At 55.1% G+C, this 24,462-nt stretch overlaps 2 protein-coding genes and 1 non-coding gene across 3 annotated transcripts; all 3 read left to right on the forward strand.

Moving 5' to 3' along the window:
* Positions 1-660: 660 nt before the first annotated feature.
* On the forward strand, positions 661-4,147 carry RPL18A (ribosomal protein L18a). Its single transcript, XM_006749573.3, has 5 exons — positions 661-793; positions 2,102-2,281; positions 2,894-3,023; positions 3,671-3,780; positions 4,000-4,147. Exons 1-5 carry the CDS (start codon positions 776-778, stop codon positions 4,090-4,092), a joined length of 531 nt encoding a protein of 176 aa, XP_006749636.1. The 5' UTR covers positions 661-775; the 3' UTR covers positions 4,093-4,147.
* Positions 3,396-3,528, forward strand: LOC115937854 (small nucleolar RNA SNORA68). The gene has a single exon (XR_004073074.1). It is a non-coding gene; the product is annotated as a small nucleolar RNA SNORA68 (small nucleolar RNA).
* Positions 4,148-10,507: 6,360 nt separating the features above from the next.
* Positions 10,508-22,527, forward strand: SLC5A5 (solute carrier family 5 member 5). Its single transcript, XM_081815452.1, has 15 exons — positions 10,508-10,864; positions 11,666-11,731; positions 12,074-12,125; positions 12,322-12,389; positions 13,170-13,324; positions 14,146-14,286; positions 14,368-14,497; positions 15,780-15,868; positions 16,608-16,720; positions 16,799-16,869; positions 17,314-17,400; positions 17,470-17,663; positions 19,358-19,482; positions 20,193-20,308; positions 21,386-22,527. The coding sequence occupies exons 1-15, from the start codon at positions 10,508-10,510 to the stop codon at positions 21,548-21,550; spliced, it is 1,929 nt and encodes a 642-aa protein (XP_081671578.1). The 3' UTR covers positions 21,551-22,527.
* The last annotated feature ends 1,935 nt before the right edge of the window (positions 22,528-24,462 follow it).

Consider the following 24,462-nt stretch of genomic DNA (forward strand, 5'->3'; position numbering starts at 1 on the left):
ATATAGATGTAATATGTATAACAATAATAGCACAATAATAACAATGAGACAAAAAGGGGCAGAAGAAATGAATTATATAGGAGTAACATTTCTAAATCTCATTAAAATTAAGGCAGCATAAATTTGAAGGAGATTCTAAATTAAGATGTATGTGTTAAGCCCTAGAGCAACCACTAAAGAAATAACTTAAAAAATATAGTAGGGTCCCGGGACCTGGCGGGCTCATGGGTGGAGCATGAGACTCTTGATCTCGGGGTTGTGAGTTCAAACCCTATCTTGGGTGTCAAGATTACTTAAAAAAATAAATCTTAAAAGAAAAAATATTAAATATATATAGAACAAATCATTAAAAGAATTAAAATATTACACTAGAAAATAGTCACTTCATGGAATATAAAGCAGTAAGGAAATAAACAAATTCTACCCGCGAGCATCCCCTGGAGGTGCAACGCTCAAACTACCACCCAGACCTCCCGGGGTGCCTACAACTCCCGGCGTGCCGCGCACGACGCTCCCTTACGCCCATGGTGGAAAGGGAGGGGCTGGTGGAGCTCCCTTTTGTGAGTTGTAGTCTCGCTGCCGAGGAAGGAAGGACTGTGAAAGGTTGGTGGACCTAGAGCCAATGAAAAGGCAAATCTTGTTGAGCGTCGGAAAGAGAAGCCAATGGGCATGCGGCCTCCAGGAGGCGGGACTTCCGGCAACGAAGTCTTGGTGAGCGGCTGCGCGAGGGCGGCCACTTCCTTTTTTGTGTGGCGGCGAGAGCGGAGAGTGCGCCATGAAGGCTTCGGGAACAGTAAGGCGAGCGCGGCGGGGCACGGGGTCGGGGAGTGCAGTGCAGATCGAATCGGGGGCCCCGGCAGGTGGCGTGGGCCGCGTAGCAGGAGCGCGCTCTTGGCTGGGTCCCGCGCCACCGCGCGCCATCGCCCCCAGGTGCAGCCAACATGGCGGCCATTGCGGGCGCCGCGTGGGGAGTCTGGTGCCGTGGTCCCGGCCTGCCGGGAAATCGCGGGGGCCAGAGAGGCCGGGTCTCCTTTCCAGGCGAAGGGACAAGTTGCGCGGCTTGGACGTTCCAAACAACGGGACTTTGTCGATCTTCCAAGTCTCGGTTTCCCCATTTGCAAAGTGGACGTGGTGGGAGGAAACGTTAATATTTCTTCTCCCCCGGCGGGGTTGTGAGAAGTAGAAGAAAACCGTAAACCCGAGCTGACACGGGGAACTTTATCGCTGTGACTAGTGCTTGGTAAAATCAGAGGGCGCTGTGGCGCAGAGATGGAAGAGCAAGCCCTCGGGAGAAACAGGGTGGGTCCTGTACAGCTCCCCAGCCTCAGTTTCCACGCTAGGAAAGGGGCCAGCTGCATCGGTCCCCTCCTGAACAGGTGGTCCGCGGGGCTGATTAGTCACATGGAGAGGTGGGAGCAGGAGACAAGTTTGCGATATTTGGGGTTATCTCCTCATATTACTAAAATCATGGCGAGTCATTTACGAGGGCGGATTCTTTGTACTATATTGCAGTGTTTGGGCCTGGCTGACATCTTTGTTTTTGCATCTGTGTAAACAGGTAGAGTCCACTGGGAAGTCCAAACCCCTTTGGGCTGCTGCTGGGAATACTGAAGCAGCTGCAGGTCCCATGGCAGCAGGGCTGGGGAGGGAACTGGATTCTTGTTCTCGTTCTGCCTGGGGTGGGCTGTGAGATCCCAGGCTGGTCACTGTCTTAGGGCCCCAGAGTGAAAGAGGACTTTGGGAAGATGTGAGCTGCAAAGTGGCTGTGGAGGAAGGAGCCTGCAGGTTTAGGCTTCGGCTTTTTTCACAGGAATATAAACAGAAAGAGAAGGACAGCGAGATTGACAGCCCTGCCCAGCTTTCCCGAGCCAAGGCAAAGGGTACCCAGGCATCTTAATCCTCCCACCCTCGATCCTTGTTCTGGGAAGGCTGGGACAGTGCAGTCACCGGGATTCCCCATGGATGCCCTGTGATGGGACAGTCTATTTTCGCTCTCCTGATTCCAGTTATCACCAGGCTCGAGAAAGGGAGTAAGGTGAATCTTCACAGTTGCCTCAGGGCTCTGGGTTGGGCCCCACTTCACCCCTGTTTTCTGTTTCAGCTGCGAGAGTACAAGGTGGTGGGGCGCTGCCTGCCCACCCCCAAATGTCGCACTCCGCCCCTGTATCGCATGCGAATCTTTGCACCTAATCACGTCGTCGCCAAGTCCCGCTTCTGGTACTTTGTGTCTCAGCTGAAAAAGATGAAGAAGTCTTCGGGGGAAATTGTTTACTGTGGGCAGGTACGGGGAGTCTGAGAACAGGGTGGGGTCTGGAGTGGATTTACACCTTCCTGTGGGGGCATTCCTCACCCCACAGAGTTCCCGGACTTCATAACCCCTGGCTTATTCGCCTGTGTAATTAAGCCCTAGGTTGGGATGGGATGGATACCTCAGTGCCCTTTTCCTGATGAGAGAGCCCAGGGCCCAGGAAGTGTGTGGCTGGCATGCTCGGACACCTTGGCTGAGGCCAACACCTTCGCCGGGCCTCATGTGTGAAGTGGGGAGAGGTGCTGTCACCCGGGCACGTTTGCTGTGATGGGCGCTGGGCTCTGCATCATAACTGCTGCACTGGGTGGCAGCTGCTTTGGGGCCCAGATAGTCTTGGGAGAGTAGTGTTTGGGAGGAGTTGAGCTGGTGGTCCACATGGGGGAAGTGTGCCGGCCTGGACGGCTGTGTACGCCCTACTGTTGCCGTGGGAATTTGTCCAGGACAGCAGATTGCCTTCCTGCGCTCTCAGATTCGAGGACTGGGAAACAGGCGCAAGAGAGGCCTGGGGCAGAGGATCAGCAAGGGTCGGAGCCGGGTCGAAGCCTGCTCGGCACCCTTGCTTCAGCCAGTGTCTTTGGCATCTAGGTGTTCGAGAAATCCCCCTTGCGGGTGAAGAACTTCGGCATCTGGCTGCGCTATGACTCACGCAGCGGCACCCACAACATGTACCGGGAGTACCGGGACCTGACCACGGCGGGCGCCGTCACCCAGTGCTGTAAGGCGCCGGGTCCTGCGCCCAGTGCCCCACTTAGATTCCTGTTGCAGGCATCTGCAGCCCAGTCGGCCTGCGCCCCTCTCTCCCCGCAGACTGAGGCAGGGCAAATGCCAGAGGCTTCTGGGATCAGGGGGTTGGGGAGTCCAGGGGTGCTCGTGGGGGACACAGAAGAGGTGTTTGCATAGGGGCAGGAGTGGAGAGGATGCTCCAGGTGCATCTTTTTCTGGAACCTGGCAGCAGGTGGACCTTTGGGGTCCATCACTCGTGCAGCTGTAATTCCCACCCAGAGTCTAGCCCAGGCCTTGTCTGTGGGGATCTGGTGCTAGTAACGCCAGGTGGTCCTAGGGCGGGTGACCTGCCAGGGCCCAAACCCAAGCACCTCAACCCAAGAACTGCTGCTTCTCATAGCAGCGGTTTAAACAGAGGTGCTAACAGCAAGTGGATCTCGTCGCCTTTGGGGGGCTGTGGCTGTGCCCCTCAAAGTGAATTTGGAGGTTCTACATGCCTGATAAGCCAGTGCCTGCTGGGGCCAGAGACTACGGCCACCCAGTCCCCAAGTTGGGGTTCCTCTAGACCAGCACTTGATGGGAGGTTTGAGGAATGCCCAGACCCCGGGGTGCACATTCGCCCTACCTCCTTCCCTGCAGACAGAGACATGGGCGCCCGACACCGTGCCCGGGCCCACTCGATCCAGATCATGAAGGTGGAGGAGATTGCAGCCAGCAAGTGCCGCCGACCAGCCGTCAAGCAGTTCCACGTGAGTGCCCTGGGGGCCCTGCTGGGTGGGCTTGGCAGAGGGGGGCTCCCCTGGAACATGGAGCTGGCCCAGCTGCTCCTCTATCCCCCAGCCTTGGGAGCTACAGGGAGGCACTGGGTTTGACGCAGGAGCCTGGTGGGGGGTGGCCACACCTCAGTGGCCCTTGGAAGACAAGGTTGAGAGGCTTCCACCCCCCTCACCCACCTGTCCTTATTGCAGGACTCCAAGATCAAGTTCCCGCTGCCCCACCGGGTCCTGCGTCGCCAGCACAAGCCACGCTTCACCACCAAGAGGCCCAACACCTTCTTTTAGATGCAGAGCCTCCCTGTCTCCAGGTCTGCTCAAATAAACTCTTCGGGAAAACCAAGGTGCTCAGACACTCTTGTTTTCTTTGTATGCCCTGCAGAACTCAAAAGGGCACAGCCAAGCTGTGAGTCCTCTGCTTGGGGAGGGGTCCTCCTCTCTCGAAGTGGGGCCCAGGCACCTGATTTCTCCAGAAGGGGAGCCCCAAGAATGGCAAAGCCCACACCCCCAAGCTCCCTCCTGCCCACTTAGCTCCCCAGGGCTTCATCCAGCAAGGGGCTGTCACGGGCAGGGTCCTAGAGCCAGAAGGCCTGGTTTTCAGCCCCATCAGGTGGCCCGCCCCTGTGAGCTTTGGGATGCCTTGCAGGCCACAAGGTTTGGCCCCTAAACCTATCCCATCTTCCATGTTAGACGCAGGCCTCAGCTTTCCCGCCCCCAGCCGCCACGGTTTGGGTAAGATGTGGCCATCAGATGTTAGATGCCTAGAAGAAGTCAGGATGATGGGGTTGGTTTTGGTCCACCTGTGGGATTTCCCCTCTTCCCTCCAGGCTCAGAACCTATCTTTGGTTCCAGGATCCTCAGAGCAGACACCAGGGGGCGCCGGAGAGGGCCATGAGCATGCTCTGCTGTGGTGGTTCCTCCTTTACTAGGGGGTCCCTTGAAGGACTCCCTGATCCTGCCCCAGAAAGTCAAGGGCTCACCATGGGTATCTGTCTCCAGGAAACCACTTGAGGCCCTGGAGAGTTCCAGGCATGAAGCTAATCCCACGCTGGCTGAGCCCCTCAATCAGGAGGCTGAAGCACAACTAGGAGGGCAGATCTTGGGAAGCGTCTGTCCTTGGTGTGTGACCTTGGCAGCTCTGGCCCACTGAGTGAGTCCTCATCAGAAAGTTAGGGCACTCGGCAGATTTACTCAGTTGACGATACTTGGAGTGCGACAACTATAGGCCCTGGGGGCAAAGGTCAATCAAGATCTGCCTTCTATTCCAGAGAGCCATGGAATGGGAAGAAACCCAGGGAGCAAGAAGGCAGCGTGGAGTGGGGGTCTGGGGAGCAGTCAGGCCTGGAGTGTCCCAGGCCAGGGTCCAGCTTCTCTTCCCCCACTTGAGGTGGGGGTGGCTCATTGGCATGATCAGTCCCGGTGGTTTCCAGAAAACCAGGTCACTTCAGACCCCACCTGTGTTTGGAGAGGTGCCCGAGGCAGAGCTGGGGCACAGCCAGCCGCTTCCCCAGAAAGTCCCGAGGACAGGGTACCCGGCTTCCTGGACCGGCATTCGCTGCTTTGCCCACTGCTCTGAAACAGTTCCTTCCCACCTCCACGCCTTTGCACTTGCTGAGCCTCCTGGCTGGACTGTTCCGTTCCAGATCATCACTGGTTTGGCCTCCCTGAAGTTGTAAGCCACACGTGTATTCCAGTGACAGTGGCTTTTTTGTGTCCCTGCTTGGCCCCGGTTCAAGAAGTCAGACCCAGAAAAGGGTAGGGACGGCCTTTGGATATCCTTCCCTTTGTTCGCTCCACATGGCGGAAGGACAGTGATAATCTCCTGGGTCTGGCATTCCTGGACCCAGGTTTTTTATTTTTGACCCTGCCAAGATCCCTACCACCACCCCGCAGGCATACCAATTTACTCTCCCAATAGCATTTCATAAGAAGCAAACTTCGATGGCTGAAAAAAAAAATCCCATCTTGGGGATTTATATTTGCCTTTTCTTCTTATGAAGCAGGCACTTCTCTCAATTTGTTTGGCCTTGGCTCCTTTATGGGGTTGCTGGTCATTTTTTAACTTACTGTTTTGTAAAAGCTCCTTTCATATGTGGTGCAAAAACGTGGAAAAAAAATAACATGTTTTCCCCCAAATACGGTGCAAATTCTTTCTTCCAGGGCACTTGATGTTTTTTAAGGTATATTTTGGGGCCAGGCTAGAATTTTTGAATTTTTTGCCTTGTTGGTATTAATCTTTTATGGCTTAAGGCAGAAACCTCTAGTTGCCCCCAAATACTCCTTCCTCGGTAACAGGATGTCCATATCTAGATGCCACCCACGAAAAAAAATACATTTCCCAGCCTTCTTTGCATTTAGGGGTAACCATGTGATATTAGCAGTAGCAATGTGTGCCATTTCCAGGAAATACCCATCTGGCTGGAATATAGGCACAATGTCTGGTGCTCCAGCAGCCATCTTTGGCCATTAAGAAGCCACACTGGAGCAGCAAGGTAGAAGGACTTTGGGTATCTGACCCTGTGTCTGTGTGATGAGAAAAGGGGAGAAGGAAACACCAGTCCTGCTTCGGCTGTAATCTGGAGGCTTTCCGTCGTCACTCGTGACTTGGCCCTGAGGTGGGCCCTAATGGTTGTGCCTGGGGCAGGTCACTACCCACTCAGCTTTAGTTTCTTCCTGTGTAAGGCGGGGTTGGTTCTGGGTGTGGGAAGACTTAAGATGAACTAGAGATAGGATATGTCACCAGGAAAGTGGAAGGCCCCAGCCCCACAAAGGCCCACTGTGCACCCCCATCCCCACCTTGGGTCTTCATCAAGGCTTCATCCATGTTACAGCCTGGGAACCAGGTGGGAGGGCTCTGCCCCAACCAGCCAAAGGGTGGGGTCAGTCCCTTATTGAGGCACCTTTGAACTGAGGATGAGTGAGCGCCAGCTCCCTAACTTACATCTAGTCATCCACCCACCCCGCCCACGGACCCCTCTACCATGTAACCATCCACCTGGGCATCTCCCCCTCTCCCCCCCACCAAACCCTGCACAGAGCAGTTGCCAGGACGCTGGCTGGAGATGGGGACTGCTGAACTGAGCTCTCCGCAGAGATAGTTGAGGTGCGTGAACCAAGGAGAAGAAGAACAAAAACCGGAGATAAGATAATGAGCCCTTTGGTGTGAGGCCCACAAGGCCCCTGCCTCCGGGATCGCTGACACCCCTCTGGTTGGCTGGGTGCTCCCAGGCCCTGTCCCTGTGTTTGTTCAGGTGCCATTCCCGGCAGGACTGGGAGCCCTGGGGGAGAGATCACAAGCTGCCCCTCCCTGTACCCCAGGGGCTCCTGAGTCAGGACCATCTGGCAAGGGCAGGCAGGCACTAAGGCAAGACAAGACAGGCAGGGGCCCCAGAAGACCTGACCTGGATCCTGAAACCAGGAGAGACTACCTGAGAATCATGGAATCCTAGAATCACTGTTGGGATCCTCAGGACTTAAGAATGGTGGACTCTCACAGGAAGCTACGGCACCATTAGTAAGAATGGTTTGCTTTTGGGGCGCCTGGGTGGCTCAGTGGGTTAAGCATCTGCCTTCAGCTCAGGTAATGATCCCAGGGCCCTGGGATCGAGCCCCGCATCGGGCTCCCTGCTCAGCGGGAAGCCTGCTTCTCCCTCTTCCACTCCCGCAGCTTGTGTTCCCTCTCTCGCTGTGTCTCTGTCAAATAAAATGTTAAAAAAAAAAAAAAGAATGGTTTGCTTTTACTGAGTGCAAGGGAGAAGTTCAAGACCAGACACCCAGAAGGTCATGCTGGGGCCAGAGTAGCTCACAGCCTCTCACCCCGACCCCTGCCATGTGTCCAGGGAGCCATGAGAGCCCTGGGGGTGCCCGGGCAGCAGGCAGGGGTGCGCACAGCAAATAGCCATGCAACACCCTGACGTTCCTGCCCTGGGTGCTCAGACTGCAGCTGCGGGCCGTCAGGGAGCTCCCTGCCCCTCCCCCTTCACCAACGGGGTCCTGCCTGCCCTCTGCCCATATGGGAACTGTACAGTCGGGGAAGGTGCCACTGCATCTCCCCAACCCACTTCCTGTACCCCTCCAACCCCAGAGAAGAGGGTCCCACCCACCCCTCAGGGTTCCCAACTCTGGGCCTCCTGTCAAATCCTGGAATTCCAGAACACGTTCTGAATCCATCCCCACCCCACGGTCGCTGCCATGGACATGGCGGGCTTTTCAGAGTCTATAAATCTCATTAAGTCCCTCTGGCTCCAAACTCTCCAGTGGCCCCCCCAGCGCCCTCAGAATAAAATCCACACCCTTGGCCAAGGCTCAAGGTCCCTTGTGGCCTTCGCTGTCCTCACTCACTCTGCTCACTCCACTTGACCTCAGTGCCTTTGCACTGGCTGTTCCCCCTGCATCTCTCCAAGCTTGACTCAACCTCTGCCTGCCAGGTCTGCACTCACCTCCTCCAAGAGTTCCCCTCCCAGAGGCCCACATAAAGTCGTCCGCCAGGCCAGCTCCCTCTCTGACTTTGCTTCACTCCTCAACCATCAGCTTGGGAAATGTGTGTTCACCTCCTGGCTCAGTCATCGTCAAGTGCCTGTGATCCTGCTGTGTCCCCAGCAGCAGGTGCATGGTCCTGCACACAGTAGGTGCTCAATGATCGGGCCTCAGCCCAAGCGTCAGTCTGTAGCCTCCCACCTCACAGAGGAAGAGCCAGGCTGGCAGTGGGGATGGTAACCACTCCCAGAACCTCCCTGGGGAGGGAGGACCGGGTTTGTGCGCGCTGCAATAATTTGCATATATTTGCATTCGCTTGCATGGCTTTTCGGGAAGGGGATCCCCTCCAGGATTTATCCTTTCCCACCAGATTCTCCAGATGGGTGCAGCGCATACGGGCCTGGAAAAAAATGAAGGCGGGGGAAGGAAAAGGAACTCAGTGCCCTCTCCGCACCCTCCTGGCCGGGGTGGCGGAGTGCATATTGGCGGGCAACGGCGGGTGTCAGCCGCCCTGTCGCAGTCCCGGGGTGGGGGGAGTGCAGGCCGGCCCCGCCCAGCGCGCGGAGAGCGAGAGCCGGGGGTGGGGTTGGGAGGGGGCACGAAGGGATGCTTGGGAGATGCTGGACCAAACTGGAGTGTCGCGAGTTGGCCGGAGACCACCAGGAGGCGGCAGAGGCTTGGACCGGACTCCAGGGCCCTCGGGTTCAACCCGGCGGAGGTCTTAGATCCCTCCCGCTTGTGGAAGAGGGAACCCCGTTTCGGGACTGGAACCCAGAGGTCAGAGCCTCCAGAGGCCAAAGTCCCTCAAGTCCACCAGCGAAGGGCCCAAGACGACAGTGTCTGGGTCCCTTGGTGGCATGACCCCAGGCAAGGGATTTCCCCTCCCCAACCTGGATCTCCTCATTTGCGCGATGGGGAACCATGTCAGACACTCCCTCCCAAGGAGTCCTGGGCCCCCCCCATTTATTCGGATTCGAGGCCACTGACAGTCCCTCCCCCATGACCTCCATTATACACTTAACACCTGGCCCAGGACAGACGCTCCGTGAGTGTTTGGCACAGGAAACAACAAATGAATGAAGACATGAATGAATGAAGGCTTTACTCTGTGCCAGGCTCGTATTATGTAGGCTCGATTTATTCCTCAGGGCAGGGGCTACTTTATCTCCATTTACAGATAGGGAAACTGAGGTACAATGACAAGCAAAGACTCCCCCAAGTATGTCTGCATTTAGGACCTGAACCCCAATGTCTCCCACTCAGCTTAGTCTGGGGGTGGGGTTTGGTGATTTCCTCCCGCTAGGTTCTGAAAAAAGGGAATGGCTGCAGGTGCCAGTTGGGGGGGGGGGCGGGTTCCAAGCAGAACGAGTTTTCCTCAAGCGGCAGGGCAACCCAGAAAATGAACCCCTGGCTTGTGGGAGAGTGAGCTCCCCTTAGCTTAAGGTACAAAAGCACAGCGGGGATTTGAATGCTGAAGCCACGGCTTCCAGCCGTGTGGCTCCAGGTGAGTGTGATATGCCGTCTTGGAGCCTCAGTTCCCCACCTGTCAACGGGAGACATTAACAGCTCGGGGTGAGGGGAAAGTGCCACCGAAGTAAGAGGGGGTATTTGGGAGCCGCACCCCATCCCCACCCCCACCCCCAGCAGCCACCCACGTGGCCGGTCTTGGCCTATCTGACCCAGTCCCGGGCGGAAAGGGTGCGGGTCCTGCCCGCCCCCAACTCCAGGGGCGGGGTTTCGCGGACCCGGGAGCCCAATAAATCCACAGCCGGTCGCCGGGAGCCACCCCTTTAAGCCCTACGGAGACCTCCAGTCAAGGTCCGAGCGCCGAGCACAGCTCCCAGGGAGAGGGACCGACGGCTGGGCGGCCGACACACCGCTGCAAGGGGCCAGCCTTACCGAGCGGGAGGCGAGGTGCACCGACGGACAGGCGGCAGAGGCAGACGCGTAGACGAAGAGGAGGGCCAGGGAGGCAGACGACCGCAGCGAGGATCCACAGATTCCCTGCCCAGGGAGCCCCCGCCCGAGTCCCTTCCGCTCCCTCCCTCCAGGGGCCGAAGGAGACAGGTGTGCGGCCTCGCTGCAGAGACCAAGCATCCTCCCATCTCCACGCAGCCCTGCCTCCTCGGTCGCTGCCAGTTTCCCTTACCGGGGGTGAGGGGGTGGGGGTGGCACGCGGGGTGGCTGGAAGGGCGGAGGACGCGCTTGGCCCCTGCACCTGCACCTCATGGCGGTCGTCGAGGCTGGAGCGCGGGCCACGTTCGGAGCCTGGGATTACGCGGTCTTCGCCCTCATGCTGCTGGTGTCCACAGGCATCGGGCTGTGGGTCGGGCTGGCGCGGGGCGGGCAGCGCAGCGCCGAGGACTTCTTCACCGGGGGCCGGCGCCTGGCCGCCCTGCCCGTCGGCCTCTCGCTGGCCGCCAGCTTCATGTCGGCCGTACAGGTGCTGGGCGTGCCCGCCGAGGCCTACCGCTACGGCTTCAAGTTCCTCTGGATGTGCCTGGGACAGTTGCTCAACTGCCTGCTCACCGCCCAGCTCTTCATGCCCGTCTTCTACCGCCTGGGCCTCACCAGCACCTACCAGGTACCGGGCAGAGGCCCGGAGGCAAGACCTGCCTGGCTGAGAACGCAGGGATGTGGCCGGGAGGTCCTGGGGCTTTGACGTGCTGTACGGGGGGCCGCCGGCGGGCTCCTTGCGGCTTTAACGGGGTAGACAGGTGCGCAGGGTTCTGGGAAGTAGCCCCAGGCAGCGGGGTGAGGGGCAGGAAGGAGGAAGAGGAGCCGCCGTCCTGGTTCTCCTCGGTGGAAGCCCGCGCAAGGCGGAGCCAGGCGTGCACCAAGTGTGGACAGGCACGAACCTGCGCCCCGCACAGCTGAGCGATCGCCGGACAGGGGTCAACGGTTCGAAACCCGGCTTCCCCGCTTACTCTGCTCGGGCCTCCCAAGTGTCTAACTGGGCTAATAAGAGGACTTCCCTCCAGGGCAGGGGGTAAAGTGATTAAAATCATGACCGGTAGACAGTAGGCGACCAAGAACAGTTGGCCACAGGCTGTGTAGAGTCCGCTTGTTGACTCAGAGCGGCACCACCCCCCGGGACCAATTAGCCACCAGTGGGGGCGGAAGAACGTGCACCTTTGACGGATCCGTCTTCCTGGGCACACTTGGTGTGCGGGGATGCGGGGATGGCGCGTGTGCACAGACAGGTGTGTGCACACTGATCGGAATCTGTGCGCTTGGCGGGGGCCCCCCACGGGCAAGAGGGGAGAGAGAAGTTGGCCTCCGGAGGGAGGGCAGAAGCCACGAGGGCGGGTGAAGTACCCCAGAGGCCTCGATCTCCTGGGTAGGACCTGTCCAGGTGACCACGGGCCTCGGCTCCTCCTTGCAGTACCTGGAGCTGCGCTTCAGCCGCGGTGTGCGGCTCTGCGGGACCCTGCAGTACCTGGTAGCCACAGTGAGTGGCCTCGGCCCCGCCCTCGCCCTCAGGGTCTGGCTCAGATCCCGCCCGGGTCCGGGTCTCCGTCGGCCCCGCCCGCAGCCCGCCCCCTTCCGTCACGGCCCCGCCCTGTGGGTCCCACCCCCATCCTGTAAGGCCCTTCCCAGGCCCATCCTCAACCTTTCTGGCCACGCCCCCTGCGGTCCGAAGACCCGCCCCCATACGCCCGGCCTGACCCCGCCCCCACCCTGCTCCGGATCCCCTGCTGGCCGGACACCGCAAGCTCCGCCACCACCATTCTCTTCCTAACCCCTTCCCGTCCTCCGCGGGCCTCACCCGGTCCCGGCTCTCTGCCCATAGGTGCTGTATACTGGCATCGTGATCTACGCCCCCGCGCTCATCCTGAATCAAGGTTTGACTCTGGGAGATCTCGGGAGGGTGACCGGGAGGGAGCAAAGCCTTTGAGACTAGACCGAAGGAGAGGGGAGGGGCAGCCCCAGGAGAGACTTGGGGAGGGAAGAATCCCGAAGAGATGAGGACCCTAGACACTAGGGGCCAAGTTTGCACCCTGCCTGGAGGCCTAATGGTGGAGGGGTTTCCTTGTGCAGTGACTGGGTTGGACATCTGGGCCTCGCTGCTGTCCACTGGAGCCATCTGTACCTTCTACACGACTGTGGTGAGTGACACCCCCACCCCACGTGGGGGCTCCATGCCCACTGGGTGGGGGAGACCCTGAAGCCATCATCCACTCCTTACTTGCCCTTTCTGCTGAGGAAACCTGCATCCCAGCTGGGCCTCTGTTTCCTCATCTTAATAACAAGTCATTTGAAAGGCTTATTGCTGAGAGTCCAGGGATATGCTAGGTTCAGGACTGGCTGGACCCAGGGGCTACAACAGCATCCTCTGGGCCCCTATCCCATCTCTTGGGGTCCCATCAGCTCAGAAAGTGAGTTCCTATTTCAGGATGGGCTGGCAAACGCCCCAGGAGGGTTCCGGTTGGCTGGCCCCAGTGTGCAGGATGAACCAGTCACAGAAGTTTGGGGCGCTGGGGAAGATGTTCTGGTTGGCTATTTCTGGAGCTGGGAGTCGATTGGCTTCCAGTGGATGGCCTTTGAGGGAGAAGGGGCTTCTCCAAAGGCAAATCAAGGGGCTCGCATGGGAAGGCAGCGGTATGGAGGCTGGAAGGGTAAAAGCAATAACTAAGAACAATCGTCATGGTAGTAATGATAATGCTGGCAGCCATCACTCATTCACTCACTGAACTTGTATGTGGTAGGTGCTATTGCAAAGATTTTCCTCATACGAACTAATTAAATCCTCACAACAACACCATTTTCCGGATGAGGAAACCGGCAGAGAGAGGCATCAGTCCCAGCCACTGCTGAAAGCCAAACTGGGTTGGCCTCAGACAGATCCCTATCTGACCCCCTGCCTCCCTGTCTGTCACATCTTGCAGGGCGGCATGAAGGCTGTGGTCTGGACTGATGTGTTCCAGGTCGTGGTGATGCTAACTGGCTTCTGGGTTGTCCTGGCCCGCGGGATCATGCTGGTGGGTGGGCCCAGGCACATGTTTGAGATTGCCCAGAACCACTCCCGGATGAACCTGATGGAGTGAGTAAAACCATAGAGAGGGTCCTGCAAAGAGGTGGAGCTGACATCCCTCTGCCCTGGGAGAAGCCAACCAATGCTTCTGCTCCAGGAAGCCCTCCCTGCTTCCCTTCCCAGACTCCCCACACACCAAACATGTGCCTCCCCTCTCTAGACTGCCCTAGCCCCCATCCCTCCATCTGTCCCACCATGTCCCCCAGACCAGACTGGAGACTGACGACTCTCTGAGGTCCCAGCTGGGCACAGACACTTTTTTTTTTTTTGGTCTTTTTTTAATTTTTGACAATTTTTTTTTTTATTATAATGTGTCTTGGTGAAGTCTTTTTTGGATTCAATCTTACAGGGGACTTTAAGCTTCATGTCCCAAGATTTCCATATATTTCCCAATTTGGGGAATTTTTCAGCCATTGTTTCTTTTTTTTTTTTTTTAAGATTTTATTTATTTATTTGACAGAGAGAGAGAGACAGAGACAGCGAGAGAGGGAACACAAGCAGGGGGAGAGGGAGAGGGAGAAGCAGGCTTCCCACAGAGCAGGGAGCCCGATGTGGGGCTCGATCCCAGGACCCCGGGATCATGACCTGAGCCGAAGGCAGACGCTTAACGACTGAGCCACCCAGGCTCCCCAGAAAGGTTTTTAAATGCATACATGGACGACTCAGTAAATAAATAAATTTTCAATCTGGCAAACTCCTACTCACACTTCAAAACCCACCCCAAAAGTCCCCTCAAGGCCCATAAGGTTCAGAATGGCCATCTGGGGCCCTGGGGAGGGCAAAGTCAATGTGGCATTCCCATATGGCTGTCTTGTCCCACCCTTATCCAGCTTTGACCTGGACCCGCGGAGCCGCTACACATTCTGGACTTTTCTGGTGGGTGGCACATTGGTCTGGCTCTCAATGTATGGCGTGAACCAAGCACAGGTGCAGCGCTATGTGGCCTGTCGCACAGAGAAGCAGGCCAAGCTGTGAGTGTTTAGGAGGGGCAGGGTGGGGGCCTCTGGGACCAGCTGCCCCCCTCCCCAGCCTGAGGCTGCCCCTCCCCCTAGGGCCTTGCTCATCAACCAGCTGGGCCTGTTCCTGATCGTGCTCAGCGCTGCTGGCTGTGGCATCATCATGTTCACGATCTATGTAGACTGTGACCCTCTCCTTGCAGGGCGTATCTCCGCCCCGGACCAGGTAAGTCTGGCCCAGGCTCCTAGGCCACTCCTGCCCTCCCCACCCCCATTCTGAACTTCTGCATGGATGAATCTCTGGGAGCAAGGATGGAACAGCATTCCTAGAAGAGAGAACAGCCTGCTCAGAGGTCCAGGGGCAGGCAAGAGCTTGGCACAGAGGAGGATCTGGAAGGAGCAGGGAAGACAAGGCTGGGAGGCAATGGGGAGCCTTAGGGGAAGTGGGCGAGCAGGGGAGGGGCACATTCAGATTTAGAGTCAGAAACTCCCTGAGGGATATTTTTTTAAAAGATTTTATTTATTTGAGAGAGAGAGAGCATGAGAGGGGGGAGGGTCAGAGGGAGAAGCAGACTTGAGCCCGATATGGGACTTGATCCTGGGACTCCAGGATCATGACCTGAGCCGAAGGCAGTCGCTCAACCAACTGAGCCACCCAGGGGCCCTCCCTGAGGGATATTTTTTTTTTTAAGATTTTATTTATTTTTTAGAGAGCGAGCGAGAGAGAAACAGCATGAGAGGGGAGAGGGTCAGAGGGAGAAGCAGGCTCCCCACTGAGCTGAGAGCCCGATGTGGGACTCGATCCCAGGACCCTGGGATCATGACCTGAGCCGAACGCAGACGCTTAACCATCGGAGCCACCCAGGCGCCCCTCCCTGAGGGATATTGAGGAGGAGATGGGACCATGGTTCAGCATGAAATGATAGTGTTGATAATAATAATCACCAGCTCTCATGACCTAAGCACCTACTCTGTGCCTCATGCTGTTCCCTTCACAAGCAGTTAGTCTCCCATAAAACCCTTCAACATGATGAGGCCAAGGCTGTCATGGCCCCTATTTTACAGATGAGGAAACTGGGGCTGGAGTGGGTGGGAAGCAACTGCCTGAGGTCAAAGGTGAGCAGGGGCAGCACCAGGGCCAGGAGCCTTGCCTGGTTCAGAGTCAGTTCAGAACTGGCAGAAGATGGAAGGCTGTCCCGTCTGCTGTTCTCCGCTGGGGTCAGCTCCTGGACTGCCTGACTGCAACCTCAGCCAAGGACTGCACCTATTAACTTTACTGTCCTCATCAGTAAAGCAGAGATGACGCGGGACTCTGCCTCACTGGGATCCCAGGGCACGCAGTCAATCAACAAACACACACAGTGCCCGCTGTGAGCCCGGTCTGCACTGGGCCCTGGGGACATGCAGTGTGAGGACAGACAGAATCCCTCGTCCTCGGGGTGCTGCTGTCCTGGATGCCAACCCCAGACTCCGCCCCACCCCACCCCACCCCACCCCACCCCCGCCAGTACATGCCCTTGCTGGTGCTGGACATCTTCGAGGACCTGCCTGGAGTCCCTGGGCTCTTTCTGGCCTGTGCCTACAGTGGGACCCTCAGGTGAGCAGCCCTCCTTGCTCACCTAGCTGCCCCTCTGTGGGATAGAACGTTCTGGGCATGTCCATCATTACAGTTCCTGCTTGGTCCCCAGTGGGCAGCTCAGGTGGGCTCCAGCAGAAGGCACGCCCTGGGGACAAGAACCCCAGCTGTGGGGTTTTCACCTTCTTATCACCTGGCAGGGCCATACCCGCCTCCCCTTTCCCTTCTTTCTTTCCTGCCTTCTGCCCCCAAGCAAATGTTTATTGAGCACCTACTACGTACTGAGCACCTACTATGTGCATATGTGGGAGGCAAGGCACTGCTGTTGTAAATCCCAGGGCACAGCTGTGACCAAGTGGTCCCCCACTCCTGCCCTCAAGGGCCTCACATTCTAGTGTTTTCAAATACTCCGTGACTTCTGGCACATCCCTGTTCCTGTTGTGACCAGGGTCCCAAGCAGTTCTCAGCACCCTATGATTGCTGTGTAATGAGAACTTGTGTCATTCGTGTCCTTGGTCAGGGGTGTCCTTGCTCCCGTGGGGGTGTCTCAGGTCTGGGGGCGCGGATGGTGGGGTGGTGGACTTCTCCTCCACGCTTGGGGAATTCTGTCACCCATGCCTCTGCCCTTGGGCTGGGTGGGGTCCTGGCAAGTCAGATGGTATGAGCAGCTGGGGCCTCCCACAACAGGTGGACCCCAGGGGGGGTGTGTGGCCAGTCCCTTGATGAGACCTGTTGACCACCCTCCCCACCCCACTCTCAGCACCGCGTCCACCAGCATCAACGCCATGGCTGCGGTCACCGTGGAGGACCTCATCAAACCCCGGCTGCCCAGCCTCGCACCCCGGAGACTCGTAATGGTCTCCAAGGGGCTCTGTGAGTTGGAGGAACTCGGGTTGGGGGGTGGGCAGGGGGCATCTCCCCGCTGACCATGCCACCCCCCATCTGCAACAGCACTCATCTATGGCTCAGCCTGTCTCATCGTGGCAGCTCTGTCCTCGCTGCTGGGGGGAGGCGTCCTCCAGGTGAGCCCCCCGCCCTGACCCAGCCCCATCTCCACAAGAAGCATGGCATCGTCTGCATTGAACTAAAACCCAGAGAGGGTCCTACTTTTCGTGGCAGAACTGGGTTTTGTCCGATGCCACCAGCCTGATAACTTTGTGCAGCCACCTGCCTGGTGGCAATGGGAGGTGGGAGGTGGGGGGAGCGGGTGGCTTGGAGGCAGGGAGGGCCTCGCCCTGGCTCGGAGGTGGGACCAGAATTTGTCAGGAGAGAGAATCCGCGTCTTTGCCTCCAACACGGGGGAGAGAGACAGGGACAGGGAGTCCCGTCCCCTTTAGGGAAACAAGCACGGAGTCTCAAGGTCCATAGTGGAATTACTCAGGTCTTGCTTTCCCAGAGAGCAAACTGAAGCCAGGAGAGGTGGGATGGCTCTGCCCTCAGCTCCCCCTCCCCACCCCTTCTCACAGGGCTCCTTCACCGTCATGGGAGTCATCAGCGGCCCCCTCCTTGGAGCCTTCATCCTGGGGATGTTTCTTCCCGCCTGCAACACGCTGGTGAGTGGGGGCAGCTAGGGGTTGGGAGGGCGCATGGCCTCTCTCCCCTGACCTGGGCTCTGCCCCCAGGGCGTCCTCTCTGGGCTGGCCACCGGCTTGGCGCTCTCACTGTGGGTGGCCGTTGGCGCCACTCTATACCCGCCTAGCACCCAGTCCTTGGGAGTCCTGCCATCATCGGCTGCCGGCTGTGTCGTGCCCTCAGCCAACTCCTCTGGCCTCCTGGGCCAGCTCCTGGCCACCAACACCTCCAGCAGGAACCCCAGGTGAGCGGGCTGCTCAGAAGGGTGGGTGTGGCCTGAGAGGGTGTGGTGGGGGAGGGGAGCTCTGAAACTGAGTCTTGAATGAAAAGGAGGAATGTGCTTGGGAAGAGGTGAAGGAAGGGCATTCCCGGTGGAGAGAAGGGAAAGTGCAAAGAGCCTGAGGTCGGGTTTAGTTTAGTGAGGATGGGGTGTATTTAGTGGGCCGAGAAGGATAGATGAGGTCCAGCCAGAAGAATTTGGTCTGATTCTTTATTATTATTATTACTCTTGAGATATAATTTGCAGACCATAAAATGAACCATTTAAAAGTGGTTTTTAGTGGATTCACAAGGTTATACAACCATCACCATTAACTCAAGAACATTTTCATCACCTCACAAGGAAGCCCCATATCTCCATGAGCAGTCACTCCCCATCTCCCCCTCCCTCCAGCCCCTGGCAACCACTAATCTGCTTTCTGTTGCTATGGATTTGCCTGTCTGGACATTTATTATAAATGGAATTATACAATATATGGCCTGTTTTGTCTGGCTTCTTTCACTCGACATGATGTTTTCAAGGTTTTTGTTTGGTTTTGGTTTTGGTGTTTTCAAGGTTTATCCACATTGTAGCACATATGAGGGCTTGATTCCTTTTTATGGCTGAATAATATTCCCTGTATGGGTGGACCACATTTTGTTTATCCATTCATTCCTTGGACATCTGGGTTGTTTCCACTTTTTGGCTACTGTGAACAGTGCTGCTATGATCATTTGTGTACATATGTGTACATAAGTTTTGGTGTGGACATATGGTTTCATTTCTCTTGGTTTGTACCTAGGAATCGAACTACTGGATCATATAGAAGTTCTTTTAAATTATTTTTAAACACTTTTAAAATATTTTATTTATTTATTTGAGAGAGAGAGCATGAGTGAGAGAGCACGAGTGGGGGTGGAAGAGCAGAGGGAGAGGGAGAAGCAGACTTCCCGAGGAGCAGGGGGCCCGATGTGGGGCTTGATCCCAGGACCTGGAGATCATGATCTGAGCCCAAGGCAGACGCTTAACCATCTGAGCCACCCAGACACCCCTATATCTTTTTTTTTTCTGAGAAATGCCTATTCAAACCCTTTGCCCATTTTTTAATTGGTTCATTTGCTTTTTTATTGTTGAGTTATAATTTATATATTCTTTAAATCTTTATGTATTCTGGACACTAGATCCTTAGACAGATGTATGATTTGCAAATATTTTCTTCCACTCTGGGTTGTCTTTTCATATCTCTTGATAGTGTCCTTTGATGCACAAAAGATTTCAGTTTTGATGAAGTCTAATTTATCTGTGTTTTCTTGGGTTGCTTGTGCTTTTGGTGACAGATCTAAGAAATTATTACCAAATCCAAGATCATAAAGATGCACACCTATGTTTTCTTCTAAGAGTTTAATTTGGGTAGATTCTGAGAGTAACAGGGAGCCGTGGAGAGTGGTGAGCAGTGACAGGAAGTAATCTGAGTTACATTTCAGTAATGCTCCCTCTGGCTGTGTGTAGAGAACACCTGTGGGTGGAAGTGGGTTAGCTGGAGAGAAAGAGAAGTGGCTACTGCACACATCTGAGTGAGCAATAATGGAAGACTGGGCTAGGCCGTGGCAGTGGAGATGGGAGGAAATGAACAGATTGGGAGTGGCTTTTGGACTCATGCACACCTCTCCTACCCCTAGCCCTAAAATGGACCTTGATCGACCCGCCTTAGCTGACAACTTCTATGCCATTTCCTATCTTTACTATGGAGCCCTGGGCACGCTGAGCACTGTTCTATGTGGAGCCCTCATCAGCTGCTTGACAGGTAAGCAGGATGTATGGCCTTCTCAGAGATCACCTTATGAATCCCTCTGCCTCCAACCCACTGGGCAGGAAGAAGAGGGACATTCCCGTCAGCCAAATGACCACCACGTGCTGGACGACGCATCAGCACCCTTTATGCTGTGTCGCCTTCGGGACAAACTCTGCACCTTGCAGGGCTGGTCCCGTTTTGTGAAGGCAGAAGAAACTGAGCCCCCCCACCCCCGCCCCAACCTGCCTTTCTAGTCTCCCCCACCTCCAAAACCAAGTCGTTGCTAGAGGATATGGGGTGGAGCCTCGAGGCGCTGTCCATTGTGCTGAAATATCTTCTCAGCAGGGCCTCAGCCACTCCGTGTCCCTCCGGGAATTCTGAATGCCACTGAGAAGTGGAAAGAGATCAAGAGAAATCAATAGTGATCACAGTACCTGTTCTTGCTTCCTGTGTCTCAGACTTTACATTCACCAGGGCTTTCTTGAGTCCTTCTCTGTGCCAGACACTATTCTAGATGCTGGGGAAATAATGAACCACCCACTGATGTATTACATCCCCTCACTGTGTAGATGAGAAAACTGAAGCCCAGAGAAGGGCAGAGGCTTGCCAGGGAACCCAGTGGGTCATTATCGAATCTGGGATTGGAACCCATCAGAGCTCTCCCTTCCCCCTCCCTCTCCAGTTCCTGTCACCTCTTCACTAAATATCTCCCTTTCCCACAGGCCCCACCAAGCGCAGTGCCTTGAGTCCTGGGCTGCTGTGGTGGGATCTTGCACGGCAGACAGCATCGGTGGCCCCCAAGGAAGAAGTGGCTACCTTGGATGACAGCTTAGGGAAGGTCAGTCACAGGGCTAGCTCCCAGAGCAGGGGGAGGGACAGTGAAGTGACTTTGGGTCCCCTGGGCATGGCCATAAGTCAGGGGAGGGAATTGGCGAGTCACCATCTTTCTCAGCGTCTTCCAGAGAAAAGGCTTGGGTGAGAGTTGACGTGTCTTCAACACTTTTTATTACACCCTTCAACAAAGACTGAGAATTTCATACTATTCATTTCCTTGGATTACATCCAGTCTGTGGCAGGTGAAACTGGTTTACCTTTAAGGTATTGATTTAAAATTTCTTCTATAAATAAAAGTACTTAATTCAGAAGTGAGTCAACTTCAAGAAAATCTTACATAAGAAACATGACCGGGGGTAGGCCAACTTCACCCAAAGTCATGTGGTTGCTATGTGAATGCCCTGAATTTGGAAAATGCTGTCCCTGATCCAAACCTGCCTCTGCTTTGAAATCCCTGTTTCATTTTCTCATTTCTTACTCTGGGCTGGGGTTCTTGTCCACTGTCTAGGAGGAGCAGATGAAAGCTAAACTGAGAAATAAGTAAGATCTCAGCAGGTAATAAGGACAATAAAACAGGGTACTGTGATGAGGGTGGCCTCTTGGAAGAGGTAAGAGATAGAGCCCCTAAGGAGGAGGAGCCAGCCCTAGGAAGATCTGGGGGAAGGGCATTCTTGATGGAGGGTACAGCAGGAGCAAAGGCTGAGGCCAGAAGCTTGAGAAGGGGAGGTATGGAGAGGGAAGGGATTTAGCTGGAGTGTTTTTAAAGCTCCTTTCAGCTGCTATGGGGAAATATTTATTTTCTTGAAGGGGAGCAGGCAGAAAGAGTGAGAGGGAGGCAGGCATCCTTGCAAGCATTGATGACTTGGACTATAGGTGATGTGGGCACTGGGGGAGAGAGAGAAGCGGGTGGAGGTTTTGGAGGCAGAAGGGACAGGACTGGCTGATGCACTGACCAAGGGGACAGTTGTGCAACCCTGCCCAGGTTCTGTCCTTCTAGGCCCTCAGTGATCCCATCTGGAGGATGAGCTGACACAGAGCAGAATGGATCTCTGACAGTGTCTTTCTTCTCTTTTCATTCCAGGGTGCTGAGGAACTGCCCCCTGGAACCAAGAGGCCTCCTGACTTCCTGCCCACTGATGAGGACCACCTGCTCTTCCTGGGGCAGAAGGAGGTGAATGGAGCTGGCTCCTGGACCCCCAGGAGTGCACATGACCGTGGTCAGGACCTTCGGGAGACAGACCTCTGAACCAGCAGGGGACTGACCACCTGGGATGGAACCTCAGGGTGGGCCATCCCAGGCCACAGAACAGCCTTGGGCTCCAATTGGCTGGACTGTGTCCTATGCAAATGAGTTTGGGATCCCTGCCCTATGGAAAGAGGTGAAGCCCTGCCTTTGGGAGGTCATTTTATCCAGCCCCCTTCCAGCCAGCCCCTAGTCTTCAATGCTGCACCCTTGCCTGCTCCCCCAAAATGAAGCCAGATTTCTCTCTACGTACAATAGAAAGATGTTGGAGTCCCCTCTGGACAACATGGGAAAACTCCAGGCCCAACATTAAGGTCTGAGAAAGTCTCCAGTGCTTCTCTGGAACATGTCTGAATATTAGCAAGGATTTGGGAGGTCCTCAGGCACAACCCCCTGCACCCCATTTTACAGATGGGGAAACTGAGGCCTGGAAAGGGGCAACAACTTGACCAAGGTCACAGAGCACACCAGAGATTCATTGAGAGTTGGGAAACCAGCTCTTCCACCTTCACCGCCTCCCTGTTTTCCTCCCTTTGGAGGGTCAGACATCACATGGCCCCTGACCTTGGGAGCAAGAAGGGAGGATAAAGGAGAAATAACATTTTCGATCTTCCTCTAATGCCTGGACACTATGTATCTCATCCATTAAGGAGTGTGAACCCACTTCACAGAGGAATAAACTAAGGCTCAGTGAGGTGGCCTGAGGTTACAGCAAGTCGGGTCTGGGCAGGGACGGACCTGGGAGCTGCATGATGCTGAAGGTCTATTGCCAACATGTCACTGGTGGACAGGGTCAGATAGGTTAGGCAAACCCATGTCCTGGGGATGCGCTTGACTTTGGATGGAGATTTAATCCACGCACATCCAATAAACAGACTTTGACGCTTGATGTTCTGTGCTCTCCTCAGTCAGATATGAGTGTGAATCTCAGTGTCTCTTGCTCCAAGACTGAGCGAATAAACCTGAGTGTTTAAGCATCAGAGTGAGGTGATAATTGCCATCTCGGGGTGAATTATGCTGCCCTCCCTGACACATAGCTTCTCTCACCCTCCTGATTTGCTCTTGAAGCATTCCCTCCCCACTGCCCTTTCTGCCTGGACCCTGCCAGCCTCCACACTGTCCCTGCACCAGTCCCTTGGGGTCTCTGGGACCTTGAGAGCTGGCTGCACTCACATCTGCTCACATACCTGCTATGGCTCCTGTGGTCCCCAAGGGAGCATCCCCTACTCAGTTCAATAGGGTCCTCCCAAAATTCAAGACCCAAAACCTCCGAATGTGACCTTACTTGAAGAGTCTTGGCAGGTATACTTAGATTAAGATAACGTCATACTGGATTAGGGTGGGCCCTCAACCCAATGACTGTGTCCTTATAAGAAAAGAAGACACGCAGACACATAGGGAGACAGCCATGTGGACACCGAGACAGAGATTGACACATCTACATGGCAAGGGACACCAAGGATTGCTGGAGCCACCAGAAGCCAGGAGAGAGGCAAGAGGGGGTTCTCTTTTAGAGCCTTCGGAAGGAGTACAGCCTGCCAACACCTTGATTTTGGACTCCTGGCCTCCAGAGCTGGGAGAGAATAAATATCTATTATTTTAAGCTATGGCAGCTCAGAAAGTTAATACACACCTCAGGATCTGACCTCTCTCCACCCCTCAGAGACCTGGCCCTTTGTACAGGCTGTTTTCTGGAGACCTTTAGATTTGGACTTAAAAGGGACCATTGCAAATTTTCCACCACTGACCGAGTAGCATGGGAAGCAGACTTTCCACTGGTTAGTGGTGCTCACTCAGAGCACCTAACTTGGAGGTGAGAAGAGGCATGAGGGGCTAAGGCAGAACAAGCTGGTTTGGCTGATATTTTAGAGATCCAGCCATGTTGTCCCATTATCAATAGTTCATTCTTTCCATTGCTGAAGAGTATCCCACTGTATGGATGAATCACAGTTTGTTCAACCATTCACTATGTCAGCCTTGAAAATAAAGCAGCCAGTTATTTTACTAGCAAAGGGTTTACTCGGGAATGGCAGAGGAATTGCAATTTGGGACATGCAAGCTATGGCAAAACCATAGCCAAGTCTAGAGAACAAAAGAGAGGAACATTACTTTATAGAGAAAAAGAAGGAAGTTGGGCGCTTGGGCAGCTCAGCTGGTTGAGCGTCTGCCTTCGGCTCAGGTCATGATCTCAGGGGTCCTGGGATCCAGCCCCACAAGGGGCTCCCTGCTCAGCAGGGATTCTGCTTCTCCCTCTCCCTCTGCTGCTCCCCCTGCTTGTGCTCTTTCTGTCCTTCTCTCTCTCTCTCAAATAAAATCTAAAAAAAAAAAAAGAAGAAGGAAGTTGGGAGGGGTGACTTTTGAGGGTTTGGGGAAAGTGAGGGTTCAGGATGGTGATGGTTTCTCATTGGCTGAATTGTGGCAGTTTCTCACTGGCTGGGCTGAAGGAGAAAACCTTCTTTCCTCCTGCTGGGCTAGTACAGTAGGCTTCCTGTTGGAAAATACCGGGTCTGCTTCTTCCTGTTGGAGGTCTGCAATTGTCGAGTTGTCGAGGCATCAGAGCGCCCCCTGCTGGCCTCTCAACTATAAATGCTGCTTCCTATATTCAGTTTCACATCCAGGTAATGAACACTTTGGTTGTTTCCATTTTGAGCTATTACAAATAAAATTGCTGTGAACATTCACGTACACATCTTTGTGTGGACATATGCTTTCATTTCCCTTGGTTAAATACCTAGGAGTGAAATGGCTAGAGTCTATGGTAAGCGTGTGTTTATTTAAGAAACTGCCAAACCGTTTTCCAAAGTGTTTGTCCCATTTCACATTGTTGCCAACACCGTATAAGAGTTTCAGTTGTTGGGGCGCCTGAGTGGCTCGGTCGGTTAAGTGTCTGCCTTCGGCTTAGGTCATGATATCGG

Source organism: Leptonychotes weddellii, chromosome 1, assembly GCF_054177405.1.
Source record: "Leptonychotes weddellii isolate Sample4059 chromosome 1, ASM5417740v2, whole genome shotgun sequence".
Classification (NCBI taxonomy): domain Eukaryota; kingdom Metazoa; phylum Chordata; class Mammalia; order Carnivora; family Phocidae; genus Leptonychotes; species Leptonychotes weddellii.